The following is a 21,716-nucleotide window of genomic DNA, read 5'->3' on the forward strand; positions in this document are numbered from 1 at the left end:
AGTCCTAATTGCATAAAAAGTTTAGGGCAAGTAGGATCTACCGGAAATCCGCCAGTGCGATGTGGAGGTGTAGAAGGTTTCATGAAAGCCATTAGAGCAACATTCCCCCGCTCTTCCTCCTCATCACTATCTGTGTCATCCCAGCTTTTTCCTTTTGCCACATAGGACTTCCCTTGGCTGCTTTGGCCTTGATGCTTCTTTAGCAGAGCCTCATACTTCTGCTTTAGCTCGTCATAAGATTCTTTCTTCTTTGCCAGCTGATTGGGCTTCTTGCACTCCGATGCAAAGTGACCAGGCTCATCACAGTTGAAACATTTAAACTTGCTTCGATCAACCATCCCAGTCTTGTAAGCCCCTTTTGATGTTGTGGACGAAGATCCCCCTTTCTGAAATTTACTACCAGAAGATTTAAACTTGTAGGAGGGATTCTTCCTAAATCTCATGTTACCAAACTTCCTGGCAAACATAGCAAGAGATTCGTCCTCCAGCTGATCTAACTCTTCCATCGAGTAAAATTCATCATCTCCCGTACTTACTGAAGTATGTCCCATTTCCGGCACAACATACTCCTGGGAGCTTCTTGAAGGTACAACAACCTTCCTTTCTTTCACAAGAGGTGATTGTATTATGAGGGCAGTAGAATTGCTGACAGACGTAGACGTGTTCAGTGTCTTTCCCCATCCGTATCTCTGTTTAGTTTGAGCCTGTTCCAATTCATAGGTTTTCAGAACCCCATACAGCTGTTCCAATGAGATCTCTGTCAAATCTCTGCTTTCTCTGATGGCGGTTATCCGATGTTCTAGATGCTCAGGGAGCGTCAGCAAAAACTTTAGGTTCACCTCTTTGTTGTCGTAGTATTTCCCGTTCAGATTCAGATTGTTTATCAAATTGTTGAATCTGATGAATACTTCAGAAATTCCTTCTCCGGGATTAGAACCAAATTGCTCATATTGAGCCACAAGAATTTCCTTCTTGTTTTCCCGTACTTCCTCATATCCTTCATTGATAATTTGCAGAGTGTCCCATATCTGCTTAGCACTTGTACAATTGACAACATTATTGTACATTACTGGATCCAATGATTCGATCAGAATGAGCTGTAGAGTTACATCTAGATTTATCAGCTCATTATCCTCATCCGAGAACTCAGCAGGTGTTTTCAGATAGGTTCTGTGAGGAATAGTAACTCCATCTTCAGTATGTTCCAAGATAATATTCATTGGGGGCGAAAGACCCTTCGTCAAAATATTTATGTATTTTTTATTCGCCGCCCGGAGGAACAAAAGCATGTGTCTCGTCCAAAGACCAAAATTAGCCCTGTCAAAAGGTGCAATTTTAATGCTGCTAATTTTTGCGGTAGACATGGTAGAAGATTGGGTGTTTGAGTGTTTGGGAAAAGATTTGAATTTTGACAGAAAAAATAATTTTCAATCAAAAATAATTTTTTGAATAAAATTATCTCGAATTAAAAATTATTTGAAAAAAGATTTGAAAGAAAAATAATTTTCGATCAGAAATAATTTTTGGAATAAAATTATTTCGAATTAAAAATTATTTGGAAAAAGATTTGAAATAAAAATAATTTTCGATCAGAAATAATTTTTGGAATAAAATTATTTCGAATTAAAAATTATTTGGAAAAAGATTTGAAAGAAAAATAATTTTCGATCAGAAATAATTTTTGGAATAAAATTATTTCGAATTAAAAATTATTTATAAAAAGATTTGAAATAAAAATAATTTTCGATCAAAAATAATTTTAGAAATAAAATTATTTCGAATAAAAAATTATTTGGGAAAAGATTGGATTTTTGAAGGAAAAATAATTTTCGGTCAGAAATAATTTTTGGAATAAAATTATTTCGAATAAAAAATTATTTGGAATTTTTAGAAATTTTCAGAGTGAGTGTAGGATCTGATAAGGTAGATTATATCAACCGCTCTGATGCCAATTGTTAGGTCCCGATACGATTGTAGAAGGGGGGTTGAATACAATCGTCACAAAAATTCGCGCGGAATAAATCTGATTTGGATAAAACAGGATAATCAGATTTTAATTAATTAAATAAACAAGGTTCAAGTAAAAAGTTATTTAAACTTGAAAGTCGTTATTAAATTAATATGGTTCAGTTTTAATGTCCACTAATGTTTGTAGAATAAATTCGACAGGATGTATTCTAGATTAGTGGTTAAAACAACCGAGTGATCAAAGGACAGAAAACTGTGGATACAACAAGCAAGTTACGAACAACTTGAAAGCTTAACAATGCTTTGAAATCAAAGAGAATGAACATTTGAAATGAAGAATGGAGTGCCATATATATGGGCAATCATTTGTACTTGTAAGACAAATAAAAGACAAGACAAATAAGCTTGCAAAGACAAAACAAGAAGGGCAAGACAATTACAAGGCAAGGGAAGACAATCCTGGATTGCCTAACAAGCCTAAAACAAGCCAGAAAGACAATTATAAAGAAGGGTAAGACAATTCTCCATGGGCAAGACAAATATCAAAGGGGGCAAGACAATCAAGTCACAAGGTAAGACAATCTGATTGTCTTACAAACATTTGAATTGTCTTGCGCTTCATTCAACATTCGGCAGTACGCTAGTTTATAAACTTTTGTCCTTCAGCCAGCCCTTAGAACTGCTTTTAATCCCGCACAGCTTATAATCTTTAATTAATAAATATTTAATTTAATCCAGAAATTATATAAATAAATATCTAATATTATTAGACATTTATAAATATAATTTTCTAATTAATTAAAATATTTATTAATATAAATAAATCTTTACGGTCCAAGCTGCGGTCTCTAGAGGGCCAGGAACCGGACTCCTTTTGCCTTGCAAATAATATTTTAATTCCATCCGGGGTTCCAGCTTTAAGATTATATCACTTTCCATAGCGTTGGTGATAATTCTTTTTCCTCATAGTCAGACAAGTCTAAGATTCGGTCTCCTGTGGGTCTGGAACCGGATCCCTTTTGCTTTGAAAAATATAAATCAATTCCAACCGGGTTTCCAGCATTAAGAATATATAACACTCCATTGCGTTGGTGATAATTCTTTTTCCCATAGCTAGACAGGTCTGAGCGGCGGTCTCCTTGTCCTTCCTTTTGGCCTTCTTTCTTTTGCTTTCTTTTTGTAAATTAATTCTAAATCAATTAACTTATTAATAAACTTAATTATCAAATTAATTCTAATTGAATTAATTTAACAACTAAATAAATTAATAGAGATTAATTATTTAACAAAGAATTAATTAAAAACTCTATATTCCAGAAAGCAAATGTCTTGAGCCTTCGTCTTGAACATCACACGGCTTGAACGACCACCTTCCTTTGATGTTAAATATTCAATATAAATAGCTGGCACACAAATGTACTGTCTGGTTCATCTTTGCCTAACTAAATTGAATATTCTCCATCAATTAAACATTTGAGCTGTGGTTGGGTCTTCGAATCTTTGTCTTCTAGTTCTTCTTCATTTAAGTACACATATGGAATCTATGATGAAATAAATACTTGAATCTTCATACCTTCCGAACTCCTTGAACTGCTACACAGTTTATTTGACACTGAGGCTTGATCATATGGAATGAACTTCTTCCAGTGGCTTGTAGCTGATATCTTGGAATTCTTCTGACATTCTGATTCTTGTATCTACTAGACTTTCTTGAACTGATTCCAACTAAACTATCTACTATCTACTGACATAACTTATCAGAGTCGATTTCAAGTTGAGTGGTTATCAGACACTAGTTGAGTTATCACTGGTTGTACAAAATAGGATTAGACATATACCTTTGAATAAGGCCTTTCAGAGTGCAAACTCCTAGAGCTAGATGACTCGATCGACTTTTTGGGCTCCCTAGTAGACTCCCACAACATTGTTTTCTCGGCTAAGTCCTCGAAAAATTCCCACCCTTAGTCCTCATCTTTATCCATGAATTTGCCTTGGCACATAAATTCTAACAAAGCGGTTGTTTGACTATCTAAGGCCTCGTAGACAATTTTGCAAAGTCTCCATTTTTCAATTCCATGGTGGGGGCATTGTGATAGAAGATTTTTGAAACGATCAAAGAATTTCCAAAAAGACTCATTTTTCTTTTGTCGAAATTGATTTATTTCATTTGTAATTCGAGTAGTCTTATGGTTTGGAAAATACTTTTTAAGAAACATTACCACAAACCCCTCCCAAGTGGAAATAGAATTAACGGGAAGACTATACAACCATTTTTTAGCATTTTCTTTTAAAGCAAAGTTGATTAGTCTAAGCCTAATGGAGTCTTCACTCAATTGTTGGAGTTTTTGCAAACCGCAAACCTCCTCAAATTCTTGGATAAAAAGGTAGGGATCCTCACCTTCACTCCCTAAAAACTTAGGCAACATACTAATGTGATGTGCCTTAATCTCGAAATTATTCCCATTAACGGGAGGAAGGGTGATACACGAAGGTTGAATTGAACGGGATGGGTAACAACGGTCTTTAAGAGACACAGCCATGTTAACTATCGGTTCGCTAGCTTCTATGGGTTCGGAGTCCGAAGAGGATGACGAAGGAATTTCGATGATCGGTCTAACTAATCTAGACGTTTCGTTCCTAACCCAAGTAGTTCGCATAAACAAGATAGTAAACACGTAGCAAATAAGTGCTAAAAGTTAAAACACACAAAAGAAAGGGTGTAAAAGTGAAAGAAAAACCTAGTTCTATGGTTGCCTAATAAAACGACTAGACCTTGCTCCTAACCGTAAGGACCACCAAAAACTCGATAAATCAATTATTATTCGGACCGGTTTGGCCAGTTTGGAGCAGGCATTGCCAAGAGGCCAATCTCCGCGCTTAGACACCAAACCTTAATCGGCCAGGTAAGCTTTCGCTAGCCTTAGACACCGAAGAGTCGGAATAATTAAAGATTACTTCGTCTTTTAGGTACCTTCCTAATTGAGCGCGAAATCCTAGGGGCTAACGTCTAATTCATTTTTATTACAGGCTAGGTAAATGCAAATGAAGAAATTAGTTGTTGTGGGCCAAGGAAAGAGTGATGAAATCCCTCCCCTTATCTTATGAATGGGTTTTGCCCTTAAGATTTATTTAAAATGATGCACCACACAACGAGATAATAAAAAGCGGTAAACAAATATGGATGCTTCTACACTACGTGATTTACACTAAAGAAAGAAAGAAATTAACGCACCTTTGGGTCCTCCAGCGATCACCACAAATATAGGTACGAAAATTTAAAAACAAAAATTAAAATCTAAATGATGTGCCCTAAGTGATTAAATGCATGATGCAACACATATGTATTTCTATCTAATATTTTTGGATTTTTAATTTTCAATTTGTTTGTGATTTTTTTTAATTTTCAATTTTTTTGTGGTTTTCTAAATTAAGAGAAAAAATGAAATAGGAGAGATACAAGTTACCCAAGCAAGCTTCCAATATTCCAAGAATATACTCCACTTATCCCAAGCTAGCTAATAATCCTCCAATTTCCTAAAATTCAACTAAAAAGAAGTTAGAGAATATAAAAAAAACTAATCCGAAAAATTAAAAATTAAGGCGCGAAAATTAATTTTAGTCCCCGGCAGCGGCGCCAAAAACTTGATGTGCTCAAAATAAGATATTAATCGCAAGTGCACGATCTCATTTTAATACTTTTAGATTCGAACCACAAGGACTAGAATAATTTTCGCGAAAACTTAATTTCTAACTTAATCAAATTAGACCAAATAATTTTTGATGGAGGGATTAGTCAATTGATTAATAAAAAAAAATTGCAATCTGAAAAGAAACGAAATGAATAAAAGAAAATCCAAAATCAAGTTAAAGAAATTAATAAAAAAAAAAAAAAAAAACTGGCTTGCGCGTGAACACAAGTAATCACGTGGTAATCAACAGAAACATAACGAACAGGATATGTGAAAACGAAAGTAAATACAAAACAACCAGTGGTCGCGACCAGAGTTTTTCGCCGGAAAATATGGAAGTGCCCGGAATAGCTTAAATCTCGCCGGAAAATTGATTTTGCCGGAAAATCTAGCTATTCCAAATATAACAAATAAAAGCCCACTAACCTCTAAACCAAATTCAACAATAAATTCTACACTAAAAAACCCTTAAACTACTCATTTTTGACCAAAACAAGACTCAAATCAAACCAAATGAACTCCAAACTACACCAAATTTTAAATCTAGCCTAAACATAATATTTCCAACATAAACCCACTAACCTCAACTCAAAATCATAAACTAAAATTCACACTAAAAAGACCCCAAAAATACCAAAACCAAGAACAAAAACAATACCAAATCCTACCAAACTAACTCCAAATCAAACAAAACTTCAAAACTAGCTTATCTAACAAAACCGAAATCAAACAAAACTTCAAAACTAGCTTATCTACCATGTATCTAACAAAACCCCATCAAACTACAAGCTAAAATCAAAATCTAGAATACTAAACCATTGAACCCACTAATAATATTGAGAATTAAAAGGGGCTCAATCTAAATACTAAAAAATGCAAGCTTAAAACATATAATTAGGCTCCTTTCAATCCACAAGTAATTTTGAGTCTCATGTGGTTAGAGAAAGATTTCATAGCCTAGAAGTAAAAGTAAAGAGCAAGATTTAAGAACAAAAATGAATACTTGTATTGATATAATAAAAGTGTTTACAAATTTAGAGTGCTACTACTAGATCTACTACATAAAAGAGAGGCTACTAAAAATAGGAAATCCTAGGTAGGTTAAAACATGATGGGGAGATGTGTATTTATAGGGGGAAATTAGGGTAGAGGGGGGTGTAGGTGTCCCATCTAGATGCTTCCTTGAGAATATTCCCCTATGAACCTTTTCTTCCCATCTTTTTCTCCTTTTTGCTTTATTCTTTTATTTCTTCAAGCTTTTGCAATTTTCCTAAAAAAAGACAAATAAACAAATAAATAAGTGAGAACAAGCAATAATTAGGCATTTAAAATATACAAAAATATGCACTTATCAGGTAGTGATTGCAGTCACTACGCCATATATAGCCTACAACAACATCAAAAAAATGATGCCATAACCCCAAAATATGTTGCAATAGCCCGAAAAAAGGCTATTGCAACATAAAATTTAAGTTGCTTTTTTCGATGTTGCCCTAGGCCTCTACTGCAACATTATGGTAACCTACTGCAACATGGGGTTTTTTGTTACAATAGACATGCTACTGCAACATCGAACTACCCTGTTGCAATTAAAATTTTATGTTATGTTAGGTCTTCTAATTTCAAAAAAATGGGACCCACGTGTGGGTCCCATTTTGTGGGCCATATGAGTCTCACATGTCAGTACTATGTTTGGACACCTATTTTGTTAGTTGTTTGCAATGTTTTTTGTTATAAACTAAATCATATATATGTGCTACTACAACATTAAATAACAAAATTACAACATTTTACTCTATGAACTGCAACATTAAACTATTCTTCATACAAACTGAAGTTTATAACAAATCCAACCAAACTACCTAACATATCCAACCAAATCAAGTATTAAACAAATCCAACTGAACATCACAAGTCACCAGTAGCACACTAAACTATTATATATATAAACATATTATTGCATTTTCTCGCACTTCCCAAACTTAAAGAGTTCCAAATTCTGGAACAGTCAACTCTTTGACTCCGTTAAGTTGGTCCATTAACGGCTTAAGCTCCTCCTGCAACAAAACAATGCAACTACTGAGCTGAGCTCCAATAAATAAGCCATGATTATTTTGAACTACTCAAATTACGTGGACTTAGTTTGGCAGCGAACATATAACATAATAAAGTTGCAGCAGATAATCAAATTAATTAAACAGGATAAAAACTTTGTCCATAATTAATATTGGTATAATGGTTGAAACACTGAAATTAAAAACAGGGTAAAAACTTTGTCCATGCTTAATATGGGTATAATGGCTGAAACATGGGCAATATTTATTCTTACTAACTAATGATAATACCTTGTTACTTGTATGTCCCAAATAACACCAAGTTAAATCTCAATTCATCTAGATCCATAATTTCAATCAAAAAGTATTAGAATTACACATGCACTACACTGTATGTAATAACCAAGTAGCATAGCCTGAGATTAGAAACAAGAATGCTTCCACCTTTGTTAGTTTTACATGTCTTTTTGCGCAAGAGTAAGACCACTGTAGGTAGGAAAAAATATGGTTTGTCAATAGTAATATCTACAGACCTCTTTTTCTGCCTCCTTTGGAGTGGCATGAGCAGTATGTCCCTCCTGCCATAGAAATTCAATAGTCCTGACAAATGGTTTAGTACACATCTCCCATCTTGTGAAACTAATCCACCAAACATAGTAAATGTTAGAATGAGAAGGATAGTAAGCAGAGAGATAAAAAGATACTAAATTGCACCTGATTTATCATAAGAGGAAGATCACGATAGCTTTGAATCCACTGAAAAAACATGTGGTTTACTATTGTTTTACTAGTAGGCTGGACCTGACAACCTCAAGAAGTGCAACAATCAAAACCAAAAATTTAGATAATCGAATTTAAAAACAGAAGCTAATGTGATACACATTCCACATTGTTCACCTAAAACCAAAAAATAAAATTGTAATAGTGTTAATACAATTAGTAAAAATTTGACTTCGTAGATAAAAAACAACATAAATGTTAATTAATAACCATTTCTCAGTGAAGGCAGTTCCTTTGTTATGTCGTGCAGGGTCTCGCAACAAAGTTTGGCCGTTGCAACCAAAGCAAATTATATATACAGGGAATTGATCATAATGAATTTACCAACTCCAGCTAGTCTGCTTGCTACTCAAAGAAAAGCTCAAACCAAGAAAACCATGAGATGGCTAACTTCACAGCATTACTAGTATAGAATTAAATATTACAGAGTAAATCCCAAGCCAGAGTATAATAGTCACAATGAGAAAAAGAGAAAAATTCAAAGCTCCAATCATATATGAAATATGTTCAAGGCAAAATGAAAAATATGATACAACCGACAAAATGAACTAAAGTGATGCAATCAGAATCATAAGAATAAATAAATATAAAATATATTGCAATATAGAAAACTTTTCTTTATAAAATTAAGGTATAAGAGAACATGACAAAAACAAACTAAGGCCTAAAATTCTAAAACCATAAAAATAAAATAAAAGCAACAAGATATAGCAGAAAGAAAACACACTCACACCTAAACCGCCTTATGTGGAATTGGAACTGAAAGCAATAGTCTTGTTATAGTTGGAGCAGATGAGTTACTAACCGGAGGCTACTATTGTGATTGAGAATATTCATATCATACATATACATAAAACAAAATTATATATACAACTACATACATACAAACCAAGGGGAAGTACCTTAAATCAAACAAGCCCCAACTCAGCCAAATCTCACAAAAACAAAGCTTAAATAGGACCTGAAACAAAGAAAAAAAACAAATTAAATAGTGAAATAGAACAAATTAAGTGAATAAACCAGCTGAATGAACAAATCCCAAATCAAACTCAAGAACCCTAATTTTAAAGTGAAGTCAGATTGAAGCTTTAATTGTTTGGTGAAGTCAAAACCCAATTGATCTATGTAAGTGTGGCTAATATCACCTGAAATCGAAGCTGGAACATGAAATCGATCTATGTATGCCAGGGAAGGAGAGCATCTGTGAGGGTCACTTTGAAGTTTGAACATTTTGAAGTTTGAATGTATTTGCAGAGCGAGAGCTATTTTGTTAAAGTGTGATATTTGGAGCCCGCTTATATTTTCCGCTCACCTTTTGTCTAGGTATTGGGGCCGTTTGGACTTAGATTAAAAGAAGTTACTTCTTGCTTAAAGTAAAGAAATGAAGTAGAAGTGAGAAGTAAATAAGTGAATAAATTATTTGGAAAAGAAGCAGAAGCTCTGAGAGAGAATCTAGCATTCTCAGCTTCTTAAAGGTGCTTCTACTTATTTACACGTACAAACGGATCAAGAAAAACAGAAGCCTGGAAGCAGACTGCTTCCACCATCCAAACAGGCCCATTGTTGCCCGTCTCTGTCTTGGATCAAAAGCACGCTTCGATAGTTTTCCTACTTGTGAAATATTTTATTAAATTATTATGTATAAATTTAATAAAAATTATATTATTTCTATACATAAAATAATAACTTAATATACACTTTATATATTTTTAAACATGCTCATTCGTTTTATCAAAATCAACAGATTTTAAGGTCATGTTATTTTTAAGGCAGATTTAAAGATCATATTATAAAATTATATTCAATTACGGTATTATTATCTTATTCATAATTAATTAATTTTTATTATTTTTATTATATATATATATATATTATTAATTAATCATTAAAATTATCTTAACTTTGTTTTATGTAAATTTTATTATTATATTACAAAAAATTATTTTACTAATACTCTGCGCAACACATATATTTGGCTATTGCAACATCAAATGGACATGAATGGCTATTGTTGCGTTAGGTGTGTATTGGTGCATCAACTGCAACATAATTTTGCAACATTCGTGTTCATACCATTGCAGTAGGCCATATATGGCGTAGTGAGTAAACTAGATTCAATGTTAAAATTGCACAACTGGAGGGCGCGATTTGGTAGTAGCGATAATGCATTTACAGACCTATTATCTTCTGTGGGTTCCTTACTTCCTGAGGATCATGTCTTGCCTCTTAATGCGTACGAAGCAAAGAAAACCTTATCTAATTTAGGCCTTGAATATATCAAATTCCACGCATGTCCGAATGAGTGTGTTCTGTACAGGCGTGTAAACGAGAGTGCTTCTGAGTGTCCCAAGTGTAGTTTATCTCGATGGAAGCCATGGAACCTCCGCTTAGCTTTGGCGGCAGATGGTATCAACCCACTTAATAACGGTCTAACTGATAGATATAGTTGTTGGCGAGTAGTTTTGATAACTTATAATCTTCCTCCATGGTTATGCATGAAGAGGAAGTTTGTGATGTTAACCGTACTAGTCTCTGGTCCACATGAGCCTGGTAATAACATTGATGTCTTTCTACAACCGTTGATTGATGATTTGCTGAAACTATGGGAAGAAGGCGAGCCAAATGTATACGATGCTAGTACCAATTCTTCTTTCACTTTTAGAGCAATGTTGTTATGGACGATAAATGACTTCCCGCCATACGGAAATTTATCAGGTTGCGTGAATCAGGGGTATATGTCATGTCCTGTATGTGGTGTCGACACTGTTGCGAAATATTTATCCCATAGAAGGAAGATGTGTTATCAAGGTCACCGTCGCTATTTGCCTAGGCATCATCCTTATAGAAGGAAGAAATCGGCTTTTAATGGCGAACAAGAATTTGGACAACCACGTCAACCCCTTTCTGGAGGACAGGTTTTAGAGCAACAAGAGCAAATTAAATTTACTTTTGGAAAAGAAGTAAAGAAGGCAAAGAAGGTAGACTGTCCATGGAAGAAAAAGTCAATTTTTTTGACTTAGAATACTAGAGATTTCAACATGTACGTGACTGTATCGATGTTATGCACATTGAGAAAAATGTGTGCGACAATTTGATTGGGACACTACTTAATATAAAGCACAATTCCAAAGACAGTGAAGCATCTCGTAATGACATGATGGAAATGGGGATTAGACTTGATTTAGCTCCGCAAGTAGGTGTAAAGAGAACTTACTTACCTACTTCTGTTTTCACTCTTACAAAGGCCGAAATACGAAAAGTGTTGGGATCACTATTATCAATGAAACTGTCATATGGACACGCATCGAATATTAAAAACTGTGTATCAATGGCTGATGCGAAGTTGTTTGGACTCAAGTCCCATGACTGCCACATACTAATTCACCAGTTGCTTCCGATCGCAATCCGGTCTGTACTCCCCAAAAATGTTAGGGTTAGCATTATCAGGCTGTGTTTCTTTTCTAACTCTTTGTGTAAAAGGGTTGTAGACGTATCAAAACTGGAAAAATTGCAAGCTGATATGGTATTAACATTGTGCGAGCTAGAAAAGATTTTTCCTCCGTCATTTTTTGATGTAATGATACATCTCACCGTTCATTTGGTCAGAGAATTGCGACAATGTGGGCTTGTTTTCTATTGATGGATGTTTCCTTTCGAACGGTTTAATAAAGTGCTCAAAAGCTACGTGAAAAACCGTTTTTATCCGGAAGGTTGTATAGCGGATCCATGTCTCCTCATTCATCCCAGTCTGCCACCAGCAAGGCCCCAATCCTCGTTGTTGACACGGGATCCTCTCCCAGCTTGAACCCTTATCCTACACAACCAGGCCTGGGGGTTAGCTCTAGGACTCGCTCCAGACGCAGTTTTACCGTGAAGGAACTTAACTGGACCACTTCCGAGTCCAGTAAGGCGGAGGAAACCTCGGGACCCCAAATGGACATTGCTGCCGCTTCTGAGGGGGTTCAGGAAGAGCTTGAGCGGGAGACTGAGGCTTCCGTTGATGTTGTTGAGCCTCCGGCTGTGGTCTTGGCTTGCGAGTACATGGACTCCATCATGACTCCTGCCAGGTTGCAGTCCCTCCTGGAGTCCTGCAACCCTGGTTGCACTTTGGTGATCTCTCAGCTGGGCGAGAGGTGTCACCGCTTTGATAGTCTCAAGCCGGAGACTAATTACCCCAACGCCGTGCTTTCTTCCCAGTTTTTCAGGCTGGGGTTGTCTCTACCTCTTCACCCCTTCATCCTGGAAGTCCTAGACTTCTACGAGGTTGCCCCGATGCAGCTTACCCCGAACTCTTACCGCATGGCGGTATGTCTTTACATTCTTTATGACATCCACCATGGGGTTAGGATGTCGGCTGTTGAGCTAGGCTGGTTCTTCCAGTTGAAGCTCACAGGAAGGACCCCAGGGTTCTTTTACCTGACAGCCTGGAACACCCACCACAAGAAGGGCATCAAGGGTAACCGCCAATCCATGTCTGACTGGCAGAAGCTTTTCCTCTACTGCTATGACTGCCCCATCTACAGGAAGGACTTCAACCTTTCTCCTAGTAAGGCAGTTTTCTCCTTTGTCCATCGTTGGTCCATCCTTCGGGCTCCCGTTTAGTTTTCCTTATGTTTTCTGTTCGTTGTAGACATCCCGGTGCAGACTCCTTTGGCGGGGGAGTCCCTCGAAAGGGCCAAGCATGTGCTGGGGCTTTCCACCAAGCTAGGAGATGGGTCTAGCCTTCTCACTCCAGAAAATCTGAAGAGGCTCGGCTTTTCCACCACGGTGGTCGACGCATCCCCCGTTGACGAGGGGGGTGCGGATGTTGAGACAGTGGGAAGCCTAGGTTTTATTTTCGTTACGATACTGAGAACTACTTGCCTTTTGCGTTACATGGTTTATACTTGCATACTGTCTGCCATGCTCGTACTTGTGCTCCTTTATATCCTTGTTTTTATCTGTACATTTTTTCTGACTATTTTCCCTTATCTTCTTTTTCTGTAGGGATGGCTTCCAAGATTCCCTCGTTTGTGAAGAGGTCTACAAAATATGAATATTTGTTTGGGGAGGCCTCCGGCTCCAAGGCTCCCGTTTCCACTCCTCCTATCTCTCAACGTCCTTCCGCTTCTCTGTAACAAAAGAGGACCTCCTCGGGTGGCCGCAAGAGGGAGGCCCCGGGCTCAGACGCCGGGACCCCTACTGATTCCCGCTCTACTAAGCGGGCAAAGTTGGCTTCGGCCCGGGGTACCCCTTCTCTTGCTTCTTCTCAGAAATCCCAACTCTTTCAGCATCTGGTCAACTCTTTCATTAAAGAATGGGATAGGCTATCTTTTTTTAAGGCCGCACATGATAAAGTGTTGGCCAATGCGAAGAGCCTCTTCCTAGACCTTAAAATCAGCGAGCAGGTGGCTGACTCTGCCCAGATCAATGAGGGGGTTAGGACAGAGTTGAAGCAGGCTAAGGGGAACCTCGCCACCATCAACAAGGAGCGGGATGCCTTGCGAAAGGCTAACCAGGAGTTTAAGGAGGCGGAGGCGAGAGTTGTTGAGGAGAGGAGAAAGGAGAATGCCGTGACCCAGGAGGAGGAGACGGATGGCCTTGGCAAGCTGGTGAAGAAGTTGGAGGACCAGGTGAAGGCCCTGCAGGGCGCAGAGGCTTCCTCCCGGGAGAAGAGGAAGAAGTGGGAGGCCGCTATCTTTGAGGCGGAGGTTGCCGCCGGGGTGAAGGATTGCGTGAAATCGGCCTACCGCTTCTTTCTCGACAATGACTAGGTCAAATTGGGAGCCGATGCTGCCCTCGCCTTGGAAGAAGCAAAAGCCGAGGACGCCACCAGCCTCGGGAAGAGCGAAATCGGCGCCAAGGAAGTTCTTGGGGGTACCTCTGAGGGAGAGGCTACGGCTGCGAACCGACAGAAGGTTGAGGAGGCACCCCTTCCGGAATCTGATGTGGTGGCCAAGGTGGAGGCCCTAGCTGTGGCTCCCTCCCAAAACGCAATCTCCTCGGACGCCCCGGCAACTGATGAAGTCCCCAAGGCCTCCTCCTCTCTAGCTGCTTCTTGATCTTCCCCTCCCAGTTCCTCAATCAAACTTTTAGTTTAATTATGAATTTGTGCATGGCGCTTGCGTCACGAATTGAATATTTTTTTGGATGAGGGTGCGGGCGCCTCAGAATGCCCCGAAAGATATTTTCGATACTGCAAGGGCCTCCCCCTGTTGGTGTGGGGAGGAATTTCCTTTGCAGTATATATATTTATATAACTGCTCTACTTCTTCTTTATTTGCCTTGTATGATTTTTCCTATGTTCCCTTTGATATTACTGTGTTCGCCGCCTAACCCTTCCATGCAGGTAGAAAGAATGAATACAGGGGGTAACCCTTGTATTGTCCAATTTCTGGGGGTTGCGACCCTTGGGACCTTATTCTTCGGGGTTGTTTCCTTCCTTGAGAATGTATATAGATGTAATTATGTTAACTCCCCGATAGTGTAAAAGTACTAAATCTTTCCTTGCAATAATCCATCCAAGCACAAGCAAATTTGATCTTATGTGCAAGCTAGGCATCGGGGCTCCACACGTGAGCCCCAAGTGTGGGCTTCAAAGGATACCCTAGGGCGTAACCCTTGAAGTAATCCCCAAGCGTAAGCCTCCAGATGATTCCACACAGCAAGCTTTGAAGTAGTTCTTCGATTGTAAGCCTTAAAGCAATCCCCAAAGTAAGCCTCGAAGTAACTCTGCGAAGTAGGCCTTGAGATAACTCCACAAAGTAAGCCTTGATGTGATGTCGTGAATGTGAGCCTTGAGAGCCCTGACAGGCTTTAAACTCGAGAGCCTTGATAGGCTTTCCACCTCGAAGGGCTTTGATAAGCCCTACTTCCAATAAAAGCAGTCTTGCAAGCTTGAAAAGCCTGAAACCTTGAAGCTTTGATAGTCTTTAAACCTTGAAGGGCTACCGTAAGCCCGAAACCTTTCAAGCTTGAAAAGCTTGAAACCTTGAAAGCTTTGATAAGCTTTAAACCTTGAAAGGCTACTATAAGCCCAAAACCTTGCAAGCTTGAAAAGCTTGAAACCTTGAAAGCTTTGATAAGCTTTAAACCTTGAAGGGCTACTGTAAGCCCAAAACCTTGCAAGCTTGGAAAGCTTGAAACCTTGAAAGCTTTGATAAGCTTTAAACCTTGAAGGGCTACTGTAAGCCCAAAACCTGGCAAGCTTGAAAAGCTTGAAACCTTGAAAGCTTTGATAAGCTTCAGCCTTGAAAGCCTTGATAGGCTTTAAACCTTGAAGGGCTCCTGTAAGCCCAAAACCTTGCAAGCTTGAAAAGCTTGAAACCTTGAAAGCTTTGATAAGCTTTAGCCTTGAAAGCCTTGATAGGCTTTAAACCTTGAAGGGCTACTGTAAGCCCAAAAACTTGCAAGCTTGAAACCCTTGAAAGCTTTGATAAGCTTTAAACCTTGAAGGGCTACTGTAAGCCCAAAATCTTGCAAGCTCGGAAAGCTTGAAACCTTGAAAGCTTTGATAAGCTTTAAACTTTGAAGGGCTGCTGTAAGCCCAAAACCTTGCAAGCTCGGAAAGCTTGAAACCTTGAAAGCTTTGATAAGCTTTAGCCTTCCAATTAGTGCAGCCAAGTTGTTGAGTTGTGTTTCCCAAGTTTCGATTTCCGATTCTTTTTTTATTTTTGAATTTTAAGCCAAGTAATGTTAATGATATGCGTACTACCCCCCGAGTTCTTTAGCATAATTACAATTGAGGTGGAGAACTAGATGCAATTAAAACCCTAAATACTTTTTAAAACATACATGAAGCATTCAATTAACAATCAGGGTAAGCAAGCAAGCATATATAAGATTTTTGTAATGGAAAACTGCGAAATTTTATTGAATCGCATGGTAAAAAATCGACATAGCATAATTTTGGGGGGTGTAAGGACCCCCCCCCCCGAGCATCCTAGCAAGTAAAGCAGATAGTAGCCTGATAACTTTCCTAAAACCACATCGATTACAACTAATAAACCGCCTTTATTTTCCTAACCCCAAAGCCGAAGCCTACAGAAATACTACCCGGGTGAAACTACTGGTAATACCTCTTTAAGTGTTGGGCGTTCCATGCCCGTGGTATGACTCTTCCATCCATGTTTGTAAGGTGATAGGTACCTTCCCAAAGCACTGTCTTGATGATGTATGGGCCTTCCCATTTCGCACCGAAGGCCCCATGAGCGGGAACCCTCATGTTAGGCATCGTTTTCCTGAGAACCAGGTCTCCCGTTTTGAGGGGTCGAGCCCTCACTTTCTTATCAAAATATTTACGGGTCCTCTGTTGATATGCAGCAAGTTTCAACTGAGACGTATCCCTTACTTCTTCAATCAGGTTTAGGTAGAGCCTGTGGTTGACTTCATTATTCTCAGGGTCATAGTTATCCCTTCGAAAGGACCCTGCTCCAACTTCCACGGGAACCATGGCTTCACACCCCTATGTTAGGGTGAACAGGGTTTCGTCAATGGTAGACCTTGGAGTGGTATTATAAGACCACAACACCATTGGAAGTTCTTCCGGCCAACATCCCTTTTTCCCTTCCAGCTTGGCTTTCAGGGTGTGCTTAATAATTTTGCTTACGGCCTCTGTTTGACCGTTACTTTGAGGGTGGCACACCGCGGAAAACCCTTTCTTTATGCCAAGGTGTTCACAGAAATTTATCATCTCATTTCTGTCAACTGCTTCCCATTGTCTGATATGAGCTTGTAGGGTACCCCGTATCGACAGACAATTGCACGATAAACGAAGTCTACCAGCTTCCTTGCAGTGATGGAAGCCAGGGGTTCAGCCTCAGCCCATTTAGTAAAGTAGTCTACAGCCACAACTGCATATTTCACCCCTCCTATCCCTTTGGGTAATTCACCAATCAGATCTATGACCCAAACAGCAAACGGCCAGGGACTTGTCAGGGTCTTTAGGGGTACCGGTGTGTTCTTATTTGTATTGGAGAATCTTTGATAGCTGTCGCAGGCCTTGGCGAAGGCATGAGCATCTTTGTAGAGGGTAGGCCAGTAGTAGCCCTGACGGAGAATTTTGTGAGCGAGGGAGGCACCCCCCGAGTGATTCCCACAAATTCCTTCATGCACCTCGCCCATAATGTATTCGCATCTCACCCCAGCAACACACCTAAGGAGGGGTCGATTGAACCCTCTTTTGTAAAGAATCCCATCATAGATTACATACTGGGCTGCCTTGTATCTCAATTTGCTGGCCTACCCTTGTCTGCAGGCAGGGTTCCGTTGGCTATGTATTCCTGGATTGGGGTTGTCCAAAGGTCAGAATCTTCAACCTCAACTTCTAAGATCTCAATTTTAGGGATGTTGGGCTGATACTGGATTTCCAGAGGGATCACCCCAAGCATATGTGCATCCCTCTGAGAGCCTAACTTGGCCAGGGCATCTGCATCTGCATTCTCAGACCTTGGTATTTGTTGTAGCTTGATTTCCCTGAATTTCCCAATTAGTTCTTGGGCGTACCGCATGTAGAGATCAGTACGGGGACCCTTAGCTTGGAAGCCTCCCCGAAGGTGCCAGACTACCAACATCGAGTCGCTGTAAACATTCATATTTTCGACCCTCATCTCCAAGGCTAGCTTCAGCCCCGCTATTAGGGCTTCATACTCCGCGTCATTGTTGGTGGCTTTAAAATCGAAGTGAATGGAGCTTTGAAGCTTAAGGCCTTCCAGGCTGACTAAGACAATGCAAGCCCCGGCCCCATTTCCATTAACAGCCCCATCGACGTACAAGTTCCACCAAGGGGAACAATTCTCGGGTATGGCTATTAGAGACGGAGGTTCAGGTACACATTCCATCCCTTCAACTTCAAAAGTGGGTGGAAACTCTAGGATGAAGTCAGCTAGTGCTTGCCCTTTGATGGTGGTTCTTGGCTTGTACTCTATATCAAATTGGCCTAGCTCGACTGCCCATTTCATGATTCTACCAGAGGCTTCCGGCTTGTGTAAGGCTTGCCTGAGAGGGAAGGATGTTCGCACTTCAATCTTGTGAGCCTGGAAGTATGGCCTTAATTTACGGGAAGCCAAGATTAGTGCGTAGGCTAACTTCTCCATGTTCGATTATCGGGTCTCAGCATCAAGTAGCCTTTTGCTCACGTAATATACCGGTTGCTGGGCTTGCTCTTCCTCCTTGATCAGGACGACGCTAATTAAGAACTCAGAAACCCCTAGGTAAAGGATTAAGGCTTCACCCCCCGTTGGTTTTGCCAACAGTGGCGGGCTCCTAAGTTGCTCCTTCAGCTTTAGGAAGGCAGCCTCGCATTCTGTCGTCCATTCAAATTTTTGCCCCTTTTTTATGGCTGCAAAGAATTCTCTACATTTGTCTAAGGACTTCGAGATAAACCGGTTTAGGGCGGCAACCCAGCCTGTAAGGCATTGCACCTTTTTTACATTTCTACGCGACCTCATTTAAATTAAGGCCTTGATCTTCACAGGGTTAGCTTTGATTCCCCTGTGATTGACAATGAAGCCTAGGAACTTGCTAGATTCAACCCCGAATACGCACTTTTGGGGATTCAATTTCATCCTGTAGTCCCTTAGTATGTCAAACATCTCTGATAAGTGTGTCACATGATCATAAGCTTCCTTTGATTTGACTAGAATGTCATCCACATATACTTCCCTTGTTTTCCCAATCGGGTCCTTAAACATCTTGTTAACCAGCCTTTGATAAGTAGCCCCAGCGTTCAACAAACTGAACGGCATGCCGATATAGCAATAAAGCCCCCTGTCAGTGATGAAGGAGGTGTGTTCCTGATATGGCTCGAACATGGGGATTTGGTTGTAGCCTGAGTAGGCGTCCATGAAGCTTAACAGTGCATGCCCCGCAGTGGAATCCAACAATTGGTCAATTCGAGGAAGCGAAAAGTTGTCCTTAGGGCAAGCCTTGTTCTGATCAGTAAAGTCTATGCATGTTCTCCACTTTCCATTAGGTTTCTTTACTAACACCGGGTTCGCTAGCCATGTAGGGTAGAAGGCTTCTTTTACTAGGCCTGCCTTCAATACTCCGTCTAACTCATCTTGAAGAGCGGTAGACCTTTCCACACTAATTGGTCTTCTTTTCTGTCTGACTCCGTTTTTGTCTGGGTCAATATTGAGGTGGTGACACATGACTTCTGGGTGAATCCCGATCATATCCGAATGGTTCCAAGCAAAGACGTCAAGATTATTCTTTAAGAATGCGGCCAGGGTTTCCCTTAGGTCCGGCCCCAATTGCTCCCCAATTTTTAGTTCTTTAGAGGGGTCAGACTCATCCACCAAGATGGACATGGTATTCCCAGCTGCTCCAGTCTTTACCTGGGTTTCCGGCATCCTTGGGTCGAGGTTGATCTCAAAGGTAACCTCTTTGTTGCCACCCTCTTGGGGTTGCGTACCCAGGATTTCATGAACGGGAAGCCGTGTCCGGTTTCCAAGTTGATAGGTTACCATGGCACTGTTGAAGTCACAAGGTGCCTCGCACTTATTTTCTTGCCTTTTATTTTGGGGCTGCTTTCGACCAGCCCCTTCAGAATCATTGTCAGTAACATCTTCCGCAATCCCTTCAACCAGGGTTTCAGCTGTATTAACATTTTCCGCCAGGGGTGTATCCATGAGAGTAAGCCCTCCATGCACGACATGTGAGGCTTCTAGGTATGGGTCTTCCTCCGGATGTTGCACAATGACCACCATGTTGCAAGTCTCTTTTACAAACTTTATCAGGATTTTTCCCGTGGCATTAGTTTCGGGTTCCTCCTCTATCTCCACTTGCTTGTAATAGCTTTCTCGGATGTCTCCATCCATTTGCTGGACCTCTTTGACGGCCTTTACTGCAGATCTCAAAGCCCTGCTATAGCATTTCCGGGAGTCAGCCTGACATCCCCGTACACAACCTACCCTATTGGGGGTTGGGAACTTCATTAGTAAGTGGGAGATTGAGGTTACGATCCGCATGTCCCTTAAGATGGGTCTGCCCAGGATCCCGTTATAGGAGATGTCCTCATTCACTATCATGAACTCTGCAACTTGAGTGGAAGCCAGTGGTTCCACTCCAAGGGTGATTGGGAGTCTTACCCTTCCAACAATTTGGACAGCATTTCCTATGAAACCATATAATTCGTTATAGCAGGCCATCATGTCTTTGTCTTCCATTTTCACTCTCTGGTATGCACTATAAGCCAGGGTATTGACAGAGCTTCCGTTGTCGACAAGAAGCCTGTGTACATTGACATTTCCAATCACGGATGTTACCACCAAGGCATTGCTATGAGGATTGTGTACTGTGCGCGCATCCCCCTCAGTAAATGTAATGTCCATGGTCTCCCCTTTGAACATCTTGGGAGGCCTTTCAGACAGGTGGAACACATTGGTTAAGGGTGGCCCTCGGGCTTCCCGTACATATCTCCTCATAGCATTGCGTCCCTGGCCTCCCACGAAGGGTCCTACGATGATTGTTTGTACACTGCCAGCCCGAGTAGTGCGGTTTGCTCCTTGGTCATTTGCCCTTTTGGCCTTATTCTCCTTGTACTTTTTAGCCTCTTGGGCTACAAATTCCGTCAGGTACCCGGTTCTGATAAGGTCTTATATATGGTCCTTAAGATGAACACACTCCGCCGTGTCATGCCCATTTAAGTCATGGAAAACACAATATATCCCCTGGTCCTTCTTCTCAGGGGGTCAGTTTCGAAAGGGCTTCCGGAAGAGTCTCGCCTTGTCTCCAACCTCGAAAATATGATCTATGGAAGCTGTCAGAGGCGTGTGTATTCATGGTACCTTGCTTCTCTTGTCTTCCTCATCGTTAGCCTTGACTTGTCGAAGCCCTGCATGCTGGTTGTGTTCACAGTAATGGGTGAAGTCTTGCCATCTCGGCTTGAAGGCTTCTCACCAGTAGGCCTTACGTAGGGATTCCTCTTATAGGTGCTCCTCCTTTTTGGGCTGTAAGACCTATCCCTCTTATTCTTCCAACTGCTACGGCTTTCAGACTTCGACTCCTTATTAAGCTTAGCTAGAGATTCCTCGATCACCTTATGGGGATCCACCCTAGCAAAGAAGTCATCCAGGGGTTTCAGGCTCCCGTCCTTGCAACTCCTTCCAGAAGTCTGTTCCAGGCCTTACCCCTACTATCAAGAAATTCTTCAGGGTTTCCTTTGATGTTGGCCTGATACGGGGCACCTCTGAGTTGAAGCGTTTGAAGTACTCTCTTAACGTCTCGTGTTCCTTCTGCTTAATAT

The 21,716-nt window shown here is 40.2% G+C and overlaps 2 protein-coding genes across 9 annotated transcripts; one reads left to right on the forward strand and one right to left on the reverse strand.

Moving 5' to 3' along the window:
- Positions 1 to 7,429: 7,429 nt before the first annotated feature.
- LOC108203508 (uncharacterized) lies at positions 7,430 to 9,794 on the reverse strand. Of its 8 annotated transcripts, none has more exons than XR_010290899.1 (6): positions 9,637 to 9,794; positions 9,394 to 9,452; positions 8,702 to 8,894; positions 8,426 to 8,520; positions 8,245 to 8,350; positions 7,430 to 7,714 (listed from the first exon to the last, which is right to left on the reverse strand). XR_010290899.1 is itself a non-coding variant. In XM_064091074.1 (4 exons), exons 1-4 carry the CDS (start codon positions 9,655 to 9,657, stop codon positions 7,640 to 7,642), a joined length of 261 nt encoding a protein of 86 aa, XP_063947144.1. In that variant the 5' UTR covers positions 9,658 to 9,794; the 3' UTR covers positions 7,430 to 7,639. The 8 variants fall into 8 exon arrangements, 1 of the variants encoding a protein (XP_063947144.1); XR_010290898.1 differs by having other exon boundaries at positions 8,426 to 8,608; XR_010290901.1 differs by lacking the exon at positions 8,702 to 8,894 and having other exon boundaries at positions 8,426 to 8,467.
- Positions 9,795 to 10,608: 814 nt separating this feature from the next.
- On the forward strand, positions 10,609 to 12,131 carry LOC108203507 (uncharacterized). Its single transcript, XM_017372475.2, has 2 exons — positions 10,609 to 11,469; positions 11,565 to 12,131. Exons 1-2 carry the CDS (start codon positions 10,609 to 10,611, stop codon positions 12,129 to 12,131), a joined length of 1,428 nt encoding a protein of 475 aa, XP_017227964.2.
- The last annotated feature ends 9,585 nt before the right edge of the window (positions 12,132 to 21,716 follow it).

Source organism: Daucus carota, chromosome 4 (genome assembly GCF_001625215.2).
Source record: "Daucus carota subsp. sativus chromosome 4, DH1 v3.0, whole genome shotgun sequence".
NCBI lineage: Eukaryota > Viridiplantae > Streptophyta > Magnoliopsida > Apiales > Apiaceae > Daucus > Daucus carota.